The 21973-nt window shown below is 48.8% G+C and overlaps 1 protein-coding gene across 1 annotated transcript; it reads left to right on the top strand.

The window, feature by feature from the left end:
* The first annotated feature begins 1507 nt into the window (after positions 1–1507).
* On the top strand, positions 1508–21968 carry PSMD11 (proteasome 26S subunit, non-ATPase 11). Its single transcript, XM_068419054.1, has 14 exons — positions 1508–1641; positions 3708–3809; positions 8956–9080; positions 11991–12062; positions 12919–12976; positions 14835–15029; positions 15545–15689; positions 15946–16006; positions 17643–17705; positions 18308–18433; positions 18994–19029; positions 20167–20218; positions 21395–21537; positions 21664–21968. The coding sequence occupies exons 1-13, from the start codon at positions 1551–1553 to the stop codon at positions 21535–21537; spliced, it is 1269 nt and encodes a 422-aa protein (XP_068275155.1). The 5' UTR covers positions 1508–1550; the 3' UTR covers positions 21664–21968.
* Positions 21969–21973: the final 5 nt, after the last annotated feature.

Here is a 21973-nt window from a genome sequence, read left to right as displayed (position 1 = left end):
GGGAGGTGTAAGGGGAGGGGTGTGTGTGTGTAAAGGAGTTGCAAGGGGGAGAGTGTGCAAGGCGGGTGTGCAAGGGGAGTGTGTGCGTGTGCAGGGGGGTGCAAAGGGGTGTGTGTGCAGGGGGAGCACGTGTGTGTGCGAGGGGAGCGTGTCAGGGCACGTGTGTGCACGGAGGGGAGCACGTGTGAGCGCGCAGCGGGGCGATGTGCGAGGGGTGCGTGAGTGTGCGCAGGCGTGTGAGGGGAGCGGGTGCCCTCGAGGAGAAACGTGCGAGCGCGCGCACACGTGTGCGAGGAGGGGACGCACACACCATGGCCGCGTGCTCGTGAGCGGGTGTGCAAACAAGGGTGTGCGGCACGGCGGGGCTGAGCACATGTGACACGGGCTGCACATGGCATGGCCACATGTGTGTGCATGGCCACGGGTGTGCAAGCAGCCACGCATGTGCTCAGGCTGCCTGGGGCTCACCGTGCCCCCCCCGAGATCCCTCCCAGGCACCCACATGCGTGTGCACACGCGTGTGCAGTGTGATGAGCTGGCCCGTCCTCAGCCTGCTTGGCCGGCTGTGACGTGGCCCGAGGCTTGTGCCGGGCAGCGGTGACACGGTGAGCCCCGGCCATGGGGACACGGGGGACACCGGGCCTGGTGTGGGGGGGAGTGAACGGCGCAGCTGTGCACACATGTGTGCACACGAGCACACGTGTGGGTACCGTGCTGCATGCCGTCGCCTGCGTGTCATGCAACCATGTGCGTGAACATGTCTGGGTACACAGGGATGGGCACATGCACATGTGTGCAAGCATGGGCGCACACACGTGTGCATGTATGCACATGTAGGCGTGCACACACACACGCAATGGAGGTTCCCCCAAGATGAAGGTAGCTGCCATGACGGAGGAGCGCCCCGTGATGGAGGTTACCATGTGGCTGAGCTATGCCATGGACACGCCATGCACACGCCATGCACACGCCAAGAACATGCCATGCACAGATGATGCACATGCCATGCACACGCCATGCACAGAGTATGCACACGCCATGCACACGCCATGCACAGAGCATGGACACACCATGGATATGCCATGCACATGCCATGGACATGCCAAGCAGACACCATGCAGACACCATGCACACGCCATGCACACACCATGCACATGCCATGCACACGTACACGCACACGCACACGCACACACACGCTCAGCCTGGGGTGAGGCCCTGGGGTCCCCCCTGCGAACGGGAGGAGGAGGCGGGGCTGGAGGCGGGGCTGGAGGCGGGGCTGGAGGCAGGGCCCCCCCGACCCCGCACCGGGACGCCCCGCCCCATCCCCGGGCCACGCCCCCGTCCCCGCCCCCTCCATCGGCTCCGCCCCCTCCCCAGCCCCGCCCCTTCCCCTCGGCCCCGCCCCCTTCCCCTCCCGCCCCCCTCAGCCCCGCCCCTCGGCGCCCCGCACCGGGACTGCGCCTCCCGTCATGCCGCGGGGCCGGAAAAGGGCGAGGCCTCCGCTGGCCGCTTCCGGGCTGGCGGTGAGCAGGGAGCGAGGGAGCGGTAAGATGGCGGCGGCGGCGGTGCTGGAGTTCCAGCGCGCGCAGTCCCTGCTCTCCACCGACCGCGAGGCCTCCATCGGCATCCTCCACTCCATAGGTGAGGCACCGCCGGCCGCCCCCGCCCCACCGACCGCCCCCGGCCGCCCGCCGCCGCCTCCCGCCCGCTACCGCCGCCGGCTGCTGACTCACCGTGCGAGCCGGACGGGAGCGAGGCCTGGGCCCGCTCCACCGGCCCCGACCCGGCCCGCTCCACCCACACGGCTTCTCCACCCGCACCGCAGGCCGGCGGGACGGGGCCCGGCCGCTGCCCGCCGCCGGTGAGGGCCCCGCGGGCCCGAGCGGCAGGGAGCTGCCGGGGTGAGGCGGGCGGCCGCGGCGGAGCCCGCTCGGGGAGCCTGTCAGCGGAGCCCCGGCCGGCTTCTCCTGCCCGTACACCGCGGTGTTTCCCCCGGGGGCAGGCACCGGCACCGGCGTGTGAACCTGCCCGCCTTGAAGCCCGGGGAGCGGCGGGTACCGGGGCTGTCGCGGGCAGGAGCCTGCCTGTACCGGCTGTTTGCTACTGGGGATCTCGGCTGTGGTGTTAGAGCGTCTGGGTGTTCGCGCTGGTGGCGGCGGCCTGCAGCGGGTACGGGGCGTGCGGAAGGATGAGAAAGCTGCTGAAAGTGGTATTTCCTCGTACGGCGCTAAAATACAGCCGCTGTTTAAATGACACTTAAAGTTCTGAGGAGTTTTCCTGGGTGCCGTGTGTGGAGTTTTACCTTCTGCTTCTTTCAAGACAGATGCTGTTTGCAGCAGTTACTTTGTCAGGCTGTGCCGGACGTTTAGCAGTGCCAAGGAGATGTTGGGGCTATAAAGTTGTTCGTAGGCATAATGTGGACGTCTCTGTTTATGTGGGGGTCGAGGCGTACGGGGTAGGGAGAGGGAATCCTTCAGAAACTGCTGTATAAAAGAGTAATTCTTGATTCTCATACCCTGTGGTGAACTCTGAAAAGACACCGTGACCCGCTGTCACCCCGCTGTGTCGGGCGAATAAGCCGTTTCCTGGTGTCCGTGGTAGACCTTGGAATTGCTCTATGGTCTTTAAAAGTTGCTCGTCCCTCTTGGTGTCGCTGTGGTTAATTAGTAGTTGGTGTTCTCAAGCCTGTCAGCACACCTACAGCTTTGCGTCCGGTCAGCCTCCGTCTGTGACAGCTCGTGGGGCTGGGTGGTGTAAGCTGGAGCAGTCAGAGAGCGTTGCTGCGATACTTTCCTGCTTGAGAGCAGAGTTACTTTCCTCTTGATGCTGCACATGCTAAATTAGGGGGGCTGAAAGCTGCAGTCTGTGCTCTGGGGCAGCGCGGAGGGTTTCGATTCCCTCTGTAGAGCTTGACAGCGGATTTTGGCTTTATCCGTGTAGAAGTTGGATGAACTGACCTGTGCGGGGGATGCTGGAGGTGAATATTTACAGGGTAGCAGGTGACAATATTTTGTGGATAACTTACGTGAAATTGGTGTTGTGTAAGCCCAGGTTTGGTGCTGCTGTGTGTCATTTGGCCCTTCGACGTGCTTCAGAGCCAGAGTTACTCACGCTGTACACAGAGTGACGGTGAGATTGTCAGAGCTCGGTGTGGGAAGGAGCGCTGCCTCCTGCAGCAGTTCTAACACCTGATCCGCTCCTGAGCGAAGGAAGCGGGCGAACTCGTGGAGCTGCTGTTCTTGTGCTGCATTTTGACCACGGGACTGCGACTTAATACACAAAGCAGCAACGTCAGAAATCCCAATACCAGAATACCCGACCCTGGAAATCCCATTAAACGTCTTTGATTTGGTTTTGTGGCTTCAGCGGGAGAAGGTCTGTTGGGTGGTGGTGTTTTTGAAATAAAGCTTGAACAGCTGAATGAGCTATATGAGACTACTTCAAAACTTAAATTATATTTGAGTTGGAGCGTGCGGTTGTATCTATCAGCTGGATTAAAGCCTTCGTGAAGCAGAGATCAAACGCTCTCTATAAGCTGTAATTTAACCTTTCCGCAGAATCTGCTTTCCAGATCTCACAGACCACGCTGAATTCACTAGTGCCTGTTGTAACAGTTACTTTTTTTCGGTGCCTTTCCAGGAGCTGGCTAGTAATGATTCTCTTCTAATTGAAATAGCATTAAAGGGAACTTTTCCCCTCTTTTGTAGTGAAACGTGATGTCCAGGAAAATGACGAAGAAGCGGTGCAAGTCAAAGAGCAGAGCATCCTGGAACTGGGGTCGCTTTTGGCCAAGACTGGGCAGGCGGAAGGTGAGTCTGAAATAAATAACTGAGGTGTCGGATAAGGTACATGCAAATAAATCTAGCTTCATTATTTAATGGAATAGGACTAAAAGCAGATTTTGGCAGGAAATGTTCTCTCAGTGATAGGACAGAAACTAAAAAAACTAGATAACATAAAATGTTAATCTCGTGTTACTTAGCTCAGTATTCCAAACGGTTGCTGGTGCATTGGATGGTTTATTTTATGACCCTTTGACCTGTGGCTGTTTTAGTACAAGTGACAACAGTTTTGTTAACTTGCCATGTTTGAGATGAGAAGTTTCTCTTGGTTTGTTTTTAATAATCTCAGAGCCTCGTTTCAAATTGGAGAGTTTGTCCCAAAAAGTCCTTTCTCACTGGTAGCTTCTTTCTCAATTAATTGATTTATCTACTGAAACGTTACATCAGAATATCCTCCTCACAAGAGCAAGACTTGACAGTCCTATTGTGAATGTGTGAAAGGACAGAAATGGAGTAAAATTCTCTATTCGATATTTTTGAGTTGAATCTGTTCACATCTTCTCTTCCCTGGGAAGCTCAAGGCAGCGTGTTTGTTATTTTGTACTCGGCAGTTTAGTTTCGTTTCTTTTGCTGTAGAATGCTTGTGCCTTTTCTGGAGCACCTTTCACCTCAAGCCTTTTAGGAGCTGATACACCACGTCCATACAAAGAGCGTCCTCTCCGTGGCAGGCAGCTGGCTGTGGTGCAGCCCTGATATTTTCTAACCGTGTGTGACAATAATTCAGAGTGGGAAGTGAAGCGTGTGTGCTTTTAACAGTCTGAAACCGGTTGGGGAAAAAGAGACCAGCAAATTTCAGTTTAATTAAACTGAAATTCGACTGTGACGCCAGAGCTAATGTTAGAGTAGTTCATGGAAAGCGGTATGAGGTCTCAGACAGCAGCCGATCAAGATCATGGTTTTATATTTATTCTGAAACTTGGTGTCCTACTATCCAGTCTTTGTAAACATCTATTTTGACTTGCTGTACAAGTGCTTGTTTCTCTAATTGAATATCAAAGGACCTGAAGTCAATTAACTCAGGGTCAGGTGTCTGTGCTGTGTGGGTGCCCTTTGCACTCTGCTGTTTGCTTCCGTAGAGATAACGAAACGTGGCTTTGCTCCTGGGCCAAGGAAGATGTGTGTGTGTTTGGGCTAAAAAGGGGGAAACCATCACGAGAATCTCTTAAAGTAAATGTGCTGCTGGTGTGCGTAAGCCTGAGAGAAGAGTTGTTGGGTGCACGATGGCCTCCTTACCGCTGCAGAACTTGGAGTAGTTTTGAGTTTAAAGTCTTGCACGACCGGAAAAAAACTTCCATGTATTCTCAGAGGGTGGCTAGCTAATAGGGAAGGCTAAATAATTGAAAATGACAATGTTAACTCGTCAAACCCAGATTCATGAAGGAGCAAATGTGAAATGTATTAAAGGGAACGCTGAACTGCAGAGCAGCTCTGTTCTGGAGAGAAGAGACTGAGTTTGGCAACATTAAGAAGTACGTGTATGTGTAGGTCGGAGTGAGATCACCAGGTTGTGCTTTCTGGAGATGCGATGAAGCTGGGGGATGAAGAAAGGAGATCCTGCAGCTTAGAGATGTGTTGATCCTGTGGGAAAGACTGTGTCACCTTCCCTGTCTGTCTGCTTTCTAGGGTGAAGGAGCCTAGTAGGAGTGACGAGCAGTCTGGAGACTGAACGAAATAGATCTCATCGTTGTGGCTGCACATGTTTTAGTTTTAGCTAGCGGAATTTCTTTGACGGATTCGAGGTGTTGCAGTGGCTCGTTGTCTGCTTTCAAGTCATAACTGCCCAGAGATGAAAGGGTCTGCGTGCTGCAGCCTTGGGGAAAAAAAATCAGCTGCAGTTTGGTGGGTTTGGAAAGCTACAACTGCTGTGCTGCTGATGGGCTGAGGGTGTAAAATGAACGTGGAGTTTTTAGAGGACTAACCTCTGGTGAACCTACAACCTTTGTTTAAAAAAAAAATAATGCTACAAATGACCCTCTTTATCTGCTTGATAGAGATTAAGGATTGAAGTGGTAGATTAATTACTTTCGTTTTTTTTTTTAGGACAGTTCTAGATTTTTATAGCATTGCTTAAAACTATCAGATTGGAATAACTCAGATCAGGAATTCAGATCCATGCTTGTGGAAGCACTTCCTCTGAGGATGAGCAGCAAGAGTTCATTTCCCAGAGCTGCTGCTCATCACTTCTCCAGAGCTGTCAGTCACACCATTACCAAGCATTGCATTTATGGAAAAAAAAAAAACAAAACCTAAAAATAGTTGACAGTCACATTGGTGGGAAAGAGACATTTCTATGGGAACTTTGTGCTTGCGTGTCTAAATGTGCAGTTTGCAAAATGTGCAGATAGATTCTAGCTGTTGGCTTCGAATCTGCTTTCTAGTGAATTCTGGGGCAGCTGTTGAGCAAATCAATGGAAAGATAAGTACTGCGGTATATTTCATGGGATTTTTTTCCTTTCTTTTCTTCTAAAGTTCCTTTCCCATGTGGAAGAGAGTGTTTAGCCTGGAGAAGAGGAGGCTCAGAGGTGACCTTAGTGCAGTCTACAACTACCTGAAGGGAGGTTGTAGTGGAGTGGGAGTCAGCCTCTTCACCCAGGCAACCAGCGATAGGACAAGAGGACACAGCCTCAAGCTTCGCCAGGGGAGGTTCAGGTTGGACATTAGGAAGCATTTCTTCTCAGCAAGGGTCATTAGCCATTGGAAGGGGCTGCCCAGGGAGGTGGTGGAGTCACCATCTCTGGAGGGGTTTACGAAAAGCCTGGACATGGCACTTAGTACCATGATCTAGTTGACATGGTGGTGTCAGGGCAATGGCTGGACTCGATGATCCCAGAGGGCTCTTCCAACCTGAGTGATTCTGTGATTCTGTTGTGCACTAAAAACATGATTCAGCTGGTTGTGAAGAGGCAGCAATGCACGGTATGAAGTACCAGGTACTTAAGAGCTGCTGGATCTTGGCGAGAGTCTCGCTGCCTTGATAAGAGAGACTGAAAGACTGGCAAATTCTTAGTTACAGAGCTCAAAGCTAAGGATACAGTGCTGTGACCTGATGGAAGCAAACCTGTTCCCTCTGTTAACTGCTGCGGTTTTAAGTGTTTGTGTTAATTGCATCAGGGAAGAGCGCAAGAACCAGCTTCTGGGCAACCTCAGCTTTAGTGCTGCTTCTCTTCTGAGCCCACCAAGGTGATGTGGAGCCCACCTTTCTCAGCTCACATTCAGAGAAGGGACGTTTGGGAGTAGCTTTGTGCAAAACTGCTGTGTTGGAAGCAGCTGGCTGCTGCTGTCATGGTAGTTTGCTTATTGGATGTGAAACCAAAGTGTTTGACTTTGATTAAAATGGTTGGGATTTGCATCCAGGAGTGGCACTGCAGATTGATGGTCCTCAGGACAAAGGCGGTGTGGGCGAAGTCATCGTCTGCCACGGGGCAGGAGGTAACAGTTCCTTGTTGATTGGAACGGTCAGTCAGCGGGGCTCAATCTTAAATATTCACGTAGCTGTACCTCAGTTCTGGAAAAACCTGGACATTTATTCTCAGGCAGAAAGCAAAACGTTTATGAAATCTGAGGCATGGCAGCCGTAGCGTCTTGTTTTGTTCCCTGTGCAAAGTCCGAGTGGTTCGTTGTAGAAGAGTCACGATTTGTTGCGCTGCTGTTTGGCAATTGAGGCTTCTCTGAGGATTCGGGGCACACTCGGGGTAAGTTCCATTTGTTCAAAACCTGCTCTTTCAGATGTGTAAAAACGCCAATACGTCACCGTGGGCAGTTGGATTGGAACACCCTGTGAGTTCTGCTTCTTAACAGTGTAAGAAATGAGTTGTATCAGGCTTGATTGAACTTTTAAAATAAATAGGTTGAAAAAGTAAAAAAAAAATATAAGGAATATTTTTTAGCTATTATTAAGATGTTCTTACAACAATTCTTTTGCATTACTGCTAAAGGAAATATGAAAGAAATCTTGTTTTCAACTGTTTTTATTGGAATCCTCCCAAACTGAAGTTCTGCTGATGCTCCTCTGTATGCTAATTTAAATAAAATTAGATTAGCCTCTTAGTTTTAGTTTTGATTTCGATACCAGTTTGGTATAGAGTATTTTGAAGATTTCTGAAACAGTCATGACAGGTTTTGGTTTGGGGTTGGTTTCTTTTTTTGTTTTCACTATCAAATCTTGTCCACATGGTAGTGCGAGAACTAGCTGATATTTGGGTGAAACTTAAAATTCTGGGGCAGATCAGCTGGGATTTCAGTGTGCGTCCCCACCTTTGAGTCAGCGCTGAGCCCTGTGCTGGCACAGCGTTAGTCTGCTGGAAGTATCATCTTCCCCCGACTGTAAACAGACATCGCTGCAGTCTGGCCCGCCGGCCGCGTGTTATTTGTTGCAGGAGAGGACTTTTAGCTCGTGCTGTGCAGTTCCAACACGTAACTCCCTTCTGCTTCCACCGACGCCGAGCCCTGAAACCGCCGTGACGTTGTCTGCTGCATCCCTGTGCTCTGTAGGAACGACATTTTTAGTGTATTGATTCATTCATAAAGACTTTTCCTTTGCCAGCCTGAGACTAGGTTTATAACTGTGAACTAGTAAGGACACTAGTAGAAATCTGGTTAATTAAGGTAAGAGCTGATCAGGTAATGTGGGGAGTTGAAGTGTTCAATGTCATTTTTTCAGCCGTGGAGCGCGGGGGGTGTCTGACTTTCTAGGGCGGGCAGATTAAAACCTCAAACTGTGAGTTAATAAAAACATACGTAAACTATAAACTCCATTGCCCATTTTATAGGAAAATCTCAAAGCGTTTAGCAGATGCTTACACTTTTAAAACGTGCCTGAGGCAAGTGTAGTGACAAATGGGGTTATAACTGGGCAAACTGGAGTAACGGGAAACATGCGCTGTGTGGGTAAGGCTGGAGCCCAGCAGTCACCTGTGCCAGTCCCCGTGTTCACTGCAAGGCATTCCTCCAGGGGATGTTTATCGCTCTTTTCCTGACAATGATGTTGAGAGAGCGCTTATAAAATATTTGGTGTCATAAATACTGCTGCCTATAGACGTGTCAGGTGCTCCCGCTGCGGTGGAGCTCTTGGCTGGGTGGTTGTGTTTCACGAGGTGGTTTTTCTCGCATACAGAGCTGGGAGGACTCCTGAAGTACGTTCGACCCTTCTTGAACTCCATCAGCAAAGCAAAGGCAGCCCGGTTGGTCCGATCTCTGCTCGATCTGTTCCTCGATATGGAGGCAGCTACAGGACAGGAGGTGAGATTGAAATTTTGGCAATAGGCTGTTCCTCAAAAGCCTGTAACACCGTGATCTATTTTGCTTCACGCTGAAGAATTATTCATGTCAGGAAACATTCGTTTAATGCATTTGGACATATTCTATTAATAAAACAGCAGATAATTTAATTCACTCATAAGCATGTTTTTCTGCAAGCCTCAGACTGCTGCAGGTTAGGAGTAAACTCTCACCCTGGGTGTTTTTCTTAGATTTGTGTTGCTCGCTGTTAGATGTACAGGATCAGTAGCATTTTGTGGTGTGATTAGCACTGAGGATACGAGAGGTGAGAGGTGCCACACTTGTTCTGGGGAGCCCGGTCTGGTGGCAAGGTGGGGACAGTGTGAGATGGCACAGAGCTGGGGGAGGGGGCGTTCAAGGCCTGTTCAGGAGTTGGGGGGATTAGATGGTGAGTATTACTTAGCATCCTTCACCTGGAGACATGAAGGTGCATTGCACGGGGACACAGTGCCGTGGATGTCTTATCCTACAGAGGGCTTCTGAGGCATGAAAGTTACTCCTGAAGTGGGAGTGGAAAAAGTTTTGCAGTTGTTGAGTGTAAAATACCTCCAGTGGATGAAATTATCTGCTAGAAAACCCATTCAATCTAAGATAACCCACAGTTAGGATTTACTCCATTCTCATTAAAGGCTACAGTTGTTTCTCTTCTCTTTTTTTTTTTTTTTTTTTTTCTGTCCACATGATTTGTTGTTATTAGGGAATGGGAGAAGGACAGGAGCAACTTGTAAATGATGAGCAGCCACTTACAAGCAGCGCTGACCTGCAGCAGTATGGGTTGTACTGGCACACCAAAGCTATTAGATGGAAAGGGGAGGCAGGGAGGGTCTGAGCAACAGGTTAAGGACAAAGCCCACGTAACAGTTACACACAGTGACTGACACATTAGTCTAGAAGAGGCTCTGCCATGTTGAGAGGCAGATGGGATTCTCATGAGCCAAATGAGCGCAGAAGTATCATCCTCCAGCTCAGGTTACCTCGCAAATGTTCTTCGTTTGCTGTTCAGTTCTTGTGGCTTGTACGATTGTTACTGAAAACAGTGACAGAATCTTTTGCTCCTCTTCTTTAACACAAGAGGTTAAGGGAAGCGGGGTGGGATGTGCAGGTGAGAAGGGAACCCCTAAAGGGGTCAGGAATAAAACCAGTGGCTTCTGCCTTTTTCTAAAGGTAACTTGATGTAAATGCTGATATTTGGATGCAGTCCCTAAAGGTGGCGTTTTATGGCAGGGGAAGAACTTGGAGTAGCAGCGATGGAACACAGCCCAGTTAGTCAAAACGTTCACTTTGAAGCATATTCAGAAGCCAAACCCCAAACCTTTAAGGAATTATAACACCTAACTGTGAGGTTCTTGATGCAGTAATCTGAATACTTTCAGAATTGTTCAGGGGGACATTTGCTTCCTCGATGTAACGTATATTAAGAAGACTCCCAGGAGTCCAGTAAAGCGATGAAATGAGAGATTTCTCCAGCTCCTAATGCTCCAGCTATCACTGTGCAATAAATTGCAACTTCATAATGGCTTTTCATGAAATGTCCCCATTTAATAAGCAGTGAGGAGGAGCTGACAAGTCCTGCAGCGTGGCACACTGCAGAGCTGTGATCCATAGATTTTGGGAAGAGGCATTCCTGAGCCTGGCACCTCGGGATGACTTACTGTGTGTTATTGGCCAGTTCTAAATCGACACCCTCTTCTAATTGAGGTGGATCATGACTACAACTGCTTTATCCATCAGGGGAATCTCAGCAGTCTTAAAAATATGAGAAGCCATTGGGTTCCTTTACTCTGCTTTGAAGCAATAGATAAAATATCCAGTGTGACTGACTGGCTCCTGTCACCTAACTCAGCTGGAAATAGTGGAGCCCAATACCTCTATTGCTTTGTACTACTACAGGACACACATGGTCTGACATATTTAGGCCCTAAAACACGTGCACTTCGTTTTCCTTTCTTCCTAGAGCAATTTAAAATACATTTTTCTCTATGGCCGAATGAAATGGTGCAGAACACGCTGGAAGGGACCTCAAAGTCTTTTAGTCCATCCCTTGCCCCTAAGGCAGAATCAGTTCTCGTGTATCCAGATGTTTTTATTTCAAACACAAACACAGCTGTTTAAGAAACGCTATTAGGATTTCAGCAGTAATTTTTACTGGTGAAATTTCGAAGCCAACTCTTTAGTTTCATATTCCAGTGTGGGTGGATTGTCCCTGGTGGTCAGAAAGAGTTATTGGAAGCCAAATGTGTTAGAAAAGGAATCAAAGAAGGTGCTCTGTTGGGGTTATTTTGTGACAGCTTAAACTGAACCTTAGTTTGCCTTCTGAACTTTACTTTCTCTTGCAATAGGTATTACGAGTAGTATAATACAGTGAATGTTGTTACAAAGTGCAGGAAGTTAATCTAGCTAACAGAATATGAAAATAGGTAGCACAGTGTAGCTGTTCTAGATGGTTTTGTGCAACATTTTGGTGAGTTTACCCTCTGGTGGCAATGTGATGCAGCCTGAGGTTAAAGTGTATTGTGTGTGGTTACCCCAGTGAGTCCTTGTTGAAGAGAAGTCCCTTCACCTTCCCCCGGTGAGCTGCAGTTCAACAGTGAACTATGCTTTACCCTGGTGATACTAACGGTGTCGTTCAGAGACCATTTGGGGTAGGCACTAACGATGAAGGCTAATCTGCAGGCTCATTTGAAAGTAAAACTAATTTGATGTTTAGCAATGCTGCTGTTCAGACAGGAATGACTTATTTCCTTCAAGTACATTGTGGAGATTCAGGCTTTGTTGTGTTTTTTGTTGCTTTGTAGGAAATGATTGAACCATAATGCTGTTTTAAAGAGGGGCAGCAGAAGGCTTTACAAATTTCTTTCTGCTCCCTTTAAGGTTGACCTGTGTTTAGAGTGTATTGAATGGGCCAAATCAGAGAAGAGGACTTTCCTACGCCAGGCTCTGGAGGTATGTTACGTTGCAGATCCCAAACCTGTGTGATTGCATCTTCCCTTTATCGGATTTAATACCTGTAAAAGTAGGGAATTTGTAGTGTGTTGTCCAGATCTTTGTACATGTAATGGACGGGTGATAGTGATGACACTAAAGTTAGTGACTATAGACAGGATTTTACCTGTTGTGTTTAAACTAGCCAGTCTTCCCCGATCACCCCGCTGTACTCGGCACTGGTGAGGCCGCACCTCGAATCCTGGGTGCAGTTTTGGGCCCCTCACGACAAGAAAGACCTTGAGGTGCTGGAGTGAGTCCAGAGAAGGGCAACGGAGCTGGTGAAGGGTCTGGAGCACAAGTGTGATGAGGAGCGGCTGAGGGACCTGGGGGTGTTTAGTCTGGAGAAAAGGAGGCTGAGGGGAGACCTTCTCGCTCTCTACAACTGCCTGAAAGGAGGGTGTAGCGAGGGGGGGGTCGGTCTCTTCTCCCAAGGAACAAGTGATGGGACGAGAGGAAACGGCCTCACGTTGTGCCAGGGGAGGTTTAGATTTGAGATCAGGGACAATGTCTTCCCCGAAAGGGTTGTCAAGCACTGGCACAGGCTGCCCAGGCCAGTGGTGGAGTCCCCGTCCCTGGGGGGGATTTAAAAGCCGTGGAGATGTGGTGCTGAGGGCCATGGGTTAGTGGTGGGCTTGGCAGTGCTGGGTTAACGGTTGGACTTGATGATCTTAAAGGTCCTTTCCAACCCAAACGTAATTAATACAAACTAATTTAGTGAAGTCTGTACAGAGGAGAATATCGTTTCATTTTACAAAATCCATCTGTACTACCTTTCTCTGGCTTTCCTCACGGCAGTTCCTTTTCTGTTCTCCAGGCGAGGCTGGTCTCGTTGTACTTCGATACCAAGCGGTACCAAGAAGCGCTGCAGCTGGGTAAGTCTCCCACTAGGTGGTGGTAGCTCTTTGCTTTGAAATTAGTCTGGAGGCTGACGAGGGAAATGATCCACTATGTCATGTTCCTTGATAAGTTTTGTAGGACTTGGGCATGAATTTCTCAGTGCTGTACCAGCTCTACCATCTTTTGCTATAGGTTGGTGATAAAAGCTTTTAGAGATCTCTTTGTTCTCCCCGTTTGTTCATTTCAAATAATTTTGGGAGCAAAGAGGAGCTGTATCCAGTTGAAGACCATCAGGTTGGGCTCCTGCTGGCACATACGTAGTATACTGCTGTGGTCAGGGAGGCTGAAGGGAGAAACCAGCTTCCTTCAGCTTGCTCCAGTAGAAGCAGTAGTAATGCCAGGAAATGGCAAACCTCGAAGGATGTAATTAGACAAGTTCTTGTGAAGTAGTGTCAAGGCTTTAAGAATTTGCTTCTGCACCACCTGAGATATGGTAATTAACCATGTGAACTCCTCTGCTGCAAAGCAGAGTAAAGCAGGTCATCCTACACAGCCCGACTCCCTTCGGTGCTTTTCAAATGCTCATTTTGCAAATGACTGCGGTGATGTAAAATGAGATTTTAGCTGTCCAAAGCGTATTTGTACAGACTGCTCTGTCAGCTCAGCGCGTGGGCATGAGCAGGGTTGGGGGATGGCTGCACTGACACGGGCAGAAGTGCTCACCCGGGCAGGGGTGATGCCTCACCAGGGACCTGGAACTTCTTAAACAGTGTGTTGGCAAGAGCATGTGTCATGTCCAGAGTCACCTGGGTGACTTGTGTCTGATCAGAATATCAAGTTAAGTGCTCTGATACATGGAATTCAATATCAAGTTAGAATTTGAGTGTGTACAGATATGTAATAAACTGGGGTTTAAACTGATCGGAGTCCACACTCCAAAGCTATGCTTAATTAACTGAACCACTGGGAAGGTGGGGGTACGGCTTAGGGAGTTGTGAAGGCCTGTACCTATAGGACAGCCTCTCTGAAAGCTCTGTCGAGGTGTCAATGGTGTGCGCTAGCGTTTCTGTGTGGCTGGCCAAGACATGGTTATGTCTGTGGCCGCGGGGAGCAGATGTGAGGAGAGAGTCTACGGGATGTTTCTAGGGAGAGTCCGTTCTCTTCCACCTCATTGTGCAGTTGCAGCTGTGGTTTTCAGCTTCTAAGCACAGCAAGTATGGATGAGGTTCTCACCTCTTCTTGCCCTAAGTTAGCTCTTTAGTTCATAGCTGGGGGGAAAGAAGGGGAAAAGTTTCCTCTAAGGCTGGCTCCTTCTGTCCTCACAAGGCTTTAACGTGATGGTTTATCTAGGCATTTCGTAGGCTGTCCATTCCTGCCTCCTGAATTTGTTCTGTAGATGTCTTGTGCTTAAAACATTCCTTCCTCATCCCATTTTCTTAGGAGTTGCTTGAAAATCCTCAGGTCCCACCCTAGGGGAATGATGGAGGAATGGGCAGTGCTTCAGGTTTGCTCAGAGCTCTGAATGTAGGTGGGAAATCACGCTGTCATCTGGGGAAGGGGTACCAGAGTGACCATCTGAACTGCACAACCCATCCTTGGCTTTCTGCTGAGTGTCTGCTGCCCACGATGAGGTGGCAGAGACACACTGTCCCCACACCCAAGTATTCTCACTGCCCTCTAACACAAAACTGGTTCAGTCTTCTCCAGCTGTGGACTGACACACTATTATTTCCTGTCCTTTGTTTCTTCTTGGAAGAACAGGTTGTGGAAGCCTGGCCTCCGTTCCTCAAAGCCAGTACTGCTGTGGGGGAAGAAGGGTGTCATCTGGAAAGACTTGGTTTGGGTTGTTGTTGATAGCAGGTTTCAAAGGTTCTTGTTCTTCCCCACTGCTAGGCTCCCAGCTTCTTCGGGAATTGAAGAAGATGGATGACAAGGCATTGCTGGTGGAAGTGCAGCTGTTGGAAAGTAAGACTTACCATGCCCTGAGCAACCTGCCAAAAGCAAGAGCAGCCTTAACCTCTGCACGGACTACGGCCAACGCAATCTACTGTCCACCTAAGCTGCAAGCAGCGTTAGACATGCAGTCAGGTAAAGCCCTGCAGCAGAAGGGGAGAGTCTGGGACTCATCGTGATGCATCAGTTGACTGATACTTGTTCTTTCCTGAGTGAATCATAGAAAATGATGCGAGGTGGGACCTCAAGTTACCCACAAGTCTGCCCAGCTGCCTCAAGGCAGGATAAGCTATAATTAGTGTCCCTGACACATGTTTTTTCAGCCCGTTTTTGAAAGCCTCCGGTGGTGGAGGGTCCGTAACCTCCCTAGGCACTACAGTGTTACACCGGGTTAGTATAACTGTAATGTTTTTCCTGACCTCGTTTACAGGCACTTGACTGAAGTGCTACAGGCTTGTCTTTCTCAACATGTCCTCTTAAGAGGAGGGCATGGATGTTCTTCTGATAGAGATAAGGTAAAGGGAGGCACAGAAGGAAAGGATTCCCTTTACTGAAGTACCACATAAAGCACCGGGCACCCAAATTGTTCTGTCCTCTTCCTGTCACATTCCAAATTAACTCTGATCCTGCCTGTTTGTTCCTCTCACCAGGTATTATCCACGCAGCAGAAGAGAAGGACTGGAAAACAGCCTATTCGTATTTTTACGAGGCGTTTGAGGGATACGATTCCATTGACAACCCAAAAGCCATCACTGCGCTGAAATACATGCTGCTCTGCAAAATCATGCTCAACATGTACGTGGCAAATGGTTCTGCGAAGAACACTTCCTACATTGAAATGGGGAAGGCGTTTTGTTTGTAAGACTAATGAAAGAACTCGAGCAGACAAGCTTGCTTGTTTGCCTTTAGTTATAACCTAATCGGTGCTTCTGATACGATGTTACTTGAATTGTAGTAATTTGCTATCAATTGGAAATTTTTCAGGCACACTTGGATTTAAACTGACCATGTTGTTGAATAAATGTTCTCTTCCCTTCCCTCCCCTCTCTAGCCCGGAAGATGTGCAAGCGTTAGTGAGTGGAAAGCTTGCTCTGCGGTATGCTGGAAGACAGGTATAGAAACCTAATGCTTTCTATCTTCCTGCTATCTCTGAGAATATCATGGTAGTCTTTTTGTCAAATACTTTGATCTTTTCGTACCAAAATACCCTTCACTTCTGAGTGTCGTGAACGAGATCCAGAACTGATTAAATTACCAGAAGTAATTACCAGAAGTCAATTGCCTTCAAAGGGAATACAGTGACTTTCACAACCTGAGAATCTGGCCTGCTCGCTTCATTTTCTCTGTTTTTCTCTCTGCTTTCTTCATGAACTGCTTAATGCCATTAAGCTACTCATGTCTCAGCCCTCACTAACTGCTCTGCAGCCACAGATCTGATGTATTTAAATCCAAGTCGTTCATTGTTTTTACTCCTGTGGTAGCAAATCCTGAAAATCCATTCACAGCAGTGTAGCTGAGCAGCTTGAGACCTAGATGACTGCAAGGTGGAAGCCAAGCAGCTGGGGAGTTGTTAAATCAACTGTTTATTCTAACATGTTAACTTGCCAGTCCGTGAATGCCACCCCCGTGTTAAACCCAGGGATGTTTATAATAAAGTACAGGGCCAAAAGCCAAGCGTGCCAGGGTCTGAGCCAGGCTTACGCGCTGCTGCCCTCGGTGGCTTTGGTCAGCCAGCTGTTTGCTTTGACGCAGGAGCTAATACTCACCTACTTCACAGAGGATTGGGGAAGCTGTTTAGTAGAGGAGGTCAGTGAGCATATGTGCGTAGAAAAGAGCCTGAAGTGGGGATATCCCTGCTTTATCCCTCCTGGATCACAAAGGGCAGCCCTGGTCCTGCCTTATCCCCTTCCCCTGAGCGACAGCTGAGTTGGAGGCTCCTTTTCGGACCAGGAGGGCAGTCTACCATGGAGGAGATCTCAGCTGTTCCCTGCACTGTCCTCCTGAGACAGCAGCGAGCATGAGTTCCTACTGTGGAAACTGAGATTAGGGAGCAGAGAGAAAGCGGGCAGCCTTGGGGACAGCTCGGTGGGAGAGATGGTAGCAGAAGCCCGGGCCTTGTGCACTGTAGCCACTGGGCTGTCCTGGTTGTCTCGTGCACTTGTGCCTCTCACCACTTGGAAACTGTTCTAGTGGTGTTACTGTTCTAATACAAATGTGGTAGGTTGGCTGTGGCTGAGTCTTTTGCCTTGTTACAGCAACTGTGGAGTAGACAAGAAATGTTTTCTGATGCTGTCCAGGGTAGGGTATCTGTAGGACTTCTGCCGTGCTGCTGCTGCTCAGCGGAGGCAGCGTGGCGTGCTGAAGGGGAGAAACCCAGCTTTAAGGGCTGAAAATGGCCACGTTCATGAAGCAAGTGCCAAAATGGGCCCTGGCCTTAAAAATGGGATCAAACTTGCTCCCAACCTGCAACCTGATAGGAACTGCAGCTGGTATTTTCAAACCTTGCAGAACTTGAGTTCTTTGTTCCTGTGAAGCTGATTTCATGCTGTGTCCTGCAGCTGTTCTGCCTGTTCTCCTTCTTAGCAGCTGTTCTTACTCCGCCTGGGTGGAAATAACACTGACAGGGCTTTGTAGCAAAAGGAACATTCCTGCTTTGCTTCTTAAGCACGTTTTCAGTGTGCTGTTGGCATAATAGCACTGAGATGAGAATCCAGAAAAATAACCTACTCTCATTATCTCTCTCTGCAGACAGAAGCACTAAAATGCGTGGCACAGGCCAGTAAGAACCGATCGCTGGCAGATTTTGAAAAGGTGAGTCAGGAGGCAGAAAATGGGGCCTGGCTGGACAAAAAACATTTTATTTTGGAAAGTTGTAGGAGCTGCTACATCCACAGCAGGAAACCATGGAAACTTTCATAGACAGCCACAGTGCATCAAGCAAATACCCCTCAATAATCAGCCGGTTTGGTTTTCGCAGCATGGGCAGTAATAGCTTGCTTGAAACTAGGTTTTTTCCTTTCTTTCTTTTTTTTTGAGGGTGAACTCAGAAGCAGTTTCTTGTGCTTTTGGTGCTGTTCACTGCGATGTGTATCTTCCTAAAATTTTTCTGGCTTCAGCAAGAACACCACAGAGGGAACGGAGGGGATTCCCATGTCAGGGAACAGTCTTATGCCATCTCTTGAGTGTAAACTAGAGATTCTGGCTTGCTAAGCTAGAGCAGTGTAAAGATGAAAGACACTTGCTGCACAGTGCTTGGAAGCCTGCTACGGTGTCATGACCTCCTGGCCTAAGTTATGGGATTGGATTAACCACTGATACTGGGCAGGGAGGGAAGACTCTTTCATACTCAGAGGGCCCTGAGGACAGGAGACCTGTTGCTACCTGAATGATTTGTTCCCTCTGTATCTTCGCAGGCTCTGACAGACTATAAGGTGGAGCTCAGGGACGACCCCATCATAAACACTCACTTGGCTAAGCTCTATGATAACTTATTGGAACAGAATCTGATCAGAGTCATCGAACCCTTCTCCAGAGTACAGGTAAATGTTTCCAGCGAGCACACCGACGTGCTGGTACCTCTGTCTCCTGCTGTTGGTGGGTGAGGGACTTGTTCCCATACAGAATACTTGTAACTCCAAGCTGCTCAGCGCTTCCAGAACTCAGGGTTCGTCATGTAGAGCTGAAAAATGATAAGGAGGGGGCTGAGAGGAGCTTTGGAGAACCACGTTCCAGAGTCAGTGCCCTTTCCACCTGCGTCACTCACACACACTGAAAGGTGGACTTGCTTTTGACACTGAAGGTGACAGCGTTTGGCTTTTAAGGGCTCTGACAGGGTGTGGGTAAAGCTGCAGTGATCTTGGAGAAGCAATGTTCTTTCGTATTTCAGAGTGAAATGGCTTTAGGTGTCTAGTCCCTCTTCAGTTAAAATTGGGTGAAACCTGAAGGACGTGAAGCTGCAAAGTGGAGAAAGCTGTTGGAGATTTTTAGGCCGGAGCATTTACAGGCCCTTGAGCTGTTCTGTGGAGGAGCCCTGTACCTCAGTGTTGTGTGACAAAAGTGCAGCTAAAGATTTACTTAACTCTGTTGGTCTCTCTTATAGATTGAACACATATCCAGCCTCATCAAGCTCTCAAAGGTAAGAACATCACTAGAAATCAGTGGCACATCTTAAGAGGGCAAAGGAATTGAGGTCAAATGGCATTTGCCACTGGGAAATAAACGTAGGCTGTTGGGTCTGACAGGTCAGCTCCACAGCATTCACAGGCAAAGATCTCTCTGGGGAACTTAACTTTAACATGTACAGTTTCCCTGAGGCATCAGACTGGCTTTGCTCTAACATTGCCTTCCTTCACAGGGGTTTTTACTCCCTGTGTTAGCACTTGCTTTTTATTGGAGACAAATTTTCCTCTGCTGTAGTAACAGCTCATGTTGTGACCAGCTCAGTCTTCCCTGTTGACCTACATTTAATCCTCGCGAGCGTACCCAGAGGAATCTTCCTTAGGCCCTTAAGATACAGGATCCAGCTAATCACTGCAGTTTCATTAGGGGTGCGTATGTCACACTGACTGTTGCAGTAACTGCTTTACGGATAATCCCACCCAGATTAAGTTTTAGGAGAATCCACTGCAGTTGGATCCTGGAGTGCTTTTGTCCTGTATGGGCATGAAGGCCAGAGGTTTGGAAGTGTACTGAGCTCGGCCTTTATGGTCGTTACGTCATCTATCCCCCCTTTCTGTGCAGTCTTTTCCTAGACTAGCCCTTGGTGTTTAACACACAGTTTGAGTAAAAGCTGGACTGCAGTTGTTCCTTAACTGCAGCGTGTGTCCTCTGCCCAAAGAGCAGAAGAGGAGCTGACTCCTGCGGGCTTTGCCTGGCGCTGGGCAGGAGGTCACCCCGGTACTGAGTGGCTTAGATAAAGTTTGGCCAACACTTGACTAAATACTTGCTGAACCAACTGGGCTGTTCCCCATCGCCTAATGAGTGGTGCCTGTATGAAATGGCAGATACACCGTCTTCTGCGGAACAAGGGGGCGAGACATCCTGCTGCTCTCATCATTAAAAGCTGCTGCTTCATTTCTGATGTCATCTAAAGTCTCTGGTAGTATCAAAGCAGCGTGCAAGGAGAGATCTGTCCTGGCATCGTGTTCAGGGATAAAAGAGCGGCTTTTAAGCAGTGCTTATACCCCACCAGGGCTGTTGAGTGTGGAGTAGTAAAATTCGCATTTCTTTATATAGTTCCGGGAGACTTTTAATTTTTCTGCTTCAATTTCAGGCTGAGGTAGAAAGGAAACTGTCACAGATGATCTTGGACAAGAAATTTCATGGTGAGTCTCTCCATCCTTCAGCCTTGCCTGCCTTGCCACCCAAGGCCGGGTCGTGTATGAGCAAGCTGTGCATAAGACTCCTCTTTATCACTGCGCCTTTGAACCCCGAGGGTCCTCAGACTGCTCTGCTTCAGACAGCAGAAGTGCAGGGTAACAGGCGCTGTGGGAAGAGGACTGAGCTGTGGAGTTCTTCGTTACTCTGTCCTCATGAAGGCTGTTCCTCTTGCTCCATCTGCCTTCATTAATCTCGAGGCTTAATTTCTCACAAATCACAAACCACGTTTAAGCCCTTCCTTGCTGCTGCTACATCCCAAGGTCAGTTATGAGACCCACAGGTGGGCTGTCTAGCAAAGATGTGCTCTTGCCTTGGAGCTAACTGAAATATGTGGTCACCTTCCCTGGATAATTTATGGCGAGAGCATTTGGTGCGTTGGTGGGGGGCACCCACACAGCCCAGCTCGTTGGTTTGGGTTTGGGACCACAGGAGGCTGCTTCTCTGATAAACCCTCAAGGAAACAGCTCTGTTCTTGTTTACATTGTCCCCAGTGTTGATTGAGAAAGCCCTCTTGATCTAGCTGAGCAAGATGAATGGCTAAAAGCAGCATATTGGTTAGAGAATGGCGCAAAAATGGCAGAACCCAGCTGGCACCTGGAAATAGTTTAATTACAAAATGGCTTTTTTTCCTTTTAACTTGCACCAGTGTTGTGCTGAGCCATCCTGCTGGGCACAGGGGCCTCGAGGAGGAAGGTAGCTCGCAGGGAATGTGCAGGCAGAAGCATCAGGGCAGTGGTGGAGTCCCCATCCCTGGGGGGATTGAAAAGCCGTGGAGATGTGGTGCTGAGGGCCATGGGTTAGTGGTGGGCTTGGCAGTGCTGGGTTAACGGTTGGACTCGATGATCTTAAAGGTCCTTTCCAACCAAAAGGATTCCATGATTCTGTGATCTCCCGGATGTCTTCTCGAGCCCCTCTCCAGGACGTGTTTTTTTTTTTTTCCCTGGGTAAGCTACTGCCAATGCAGTGCAGCCAAAAATCACTCAGCCGGTCCAGTACAGCTCGTGAGCCCCCTCCAAACCTGTACCAACGGGACCGTGTTCTGGGTAGACCCCTCAATTCCCGCTGCCTGGCAGACGTGATCTGCCGAGCGTTCGCCGCTGACCGCAGCTTTGTGCCCGCAGGCATCCTCGACCAAGGCGAGGGAGTCCTGATCATCTTCGACGAACCCCCCGTAGACAAAACGTACGAAGCCGCCCTCGAGACTATTCAGAATATGAGCAAAGTAGTGGATTCACTCTACAACAAAGCCAAGAAGCTGACATAGGTGAGTGGAGGCGGGAGCCGGAGGTCGCAGCTGCCCCGGACCTTTCGCTCCTCCCAGGCCAAGGTGCGGTTTGTGTCCTCGAGGCTGTTCTCTCTCCATTGACGTGACTCTGTTTTCTTTTCGCAGAGTTGAATTTGCTAGCTGTCGTTTGGCGAGTGTGTGTGACAGGAGAGTGAAACCTTTGGGAAAATGTTAGGAGACTTTTTTTTCCTTCTTTTTTTTTTTTTTTCCCCTTCTTTGTTCTACTTTTCGCTCGGAAAGTTTTTAAACTTCCCCATCCGGTGCATCTTGTATTCCATACGAGGCGTGTTCCAGTTTCCATGTAATCTTTACTGGCCGAACTTTGTATCTGGGAGTTGGGAGGGGGGTGGAATATTGTTTAAACAAAGAGGGTATTCTAAATAAAAGGAAAAAGGCTTACACTACCTAAACATGT

The sequence above is a fragment of the Nyctibius grandis genome, chromosome 26, assembly GCF_013368605.1.
Source record: "Nyctibius grandis isolate bNycGra1 chromosome 26, bNycGra1.pri, whole genome shotgun sequence".
NCBI lineage: Eukaryota > Metazoa > Chordata > Aves > Nyctibiiformes > Nyctibiidae > Nyctibius > Nyctibius grandis.
This window is presented reverse-complemented; position numbering and strand designations above follow the sequence as displayed.

Bases quoted from the DNA above. Each gene is read 5' to 3' on its own strand.
- PSMD11 (XM_068419054.1), top strand. From the start codon at position 1,551: ATGGCGGCGGCGGCGGTGCTGGAGTTCCAGCGCGCGCAGTCCCTGCTC. The intron at 9,081-11,990 runs GTGAGATTGAAA...GCTCCCTTTAAG, and splicing joins AGGCAGCTACAGGACAGGAG to GTTGACCTGTGTTTAGAGTG. The intron at 17,706-18,307 runs GTGAGTCAGGAG...GTATCTTCGCAG, and splicing joins CGCTGGCAGATTTTGAAAAG to GCTCTGACAGACTATAAGGT.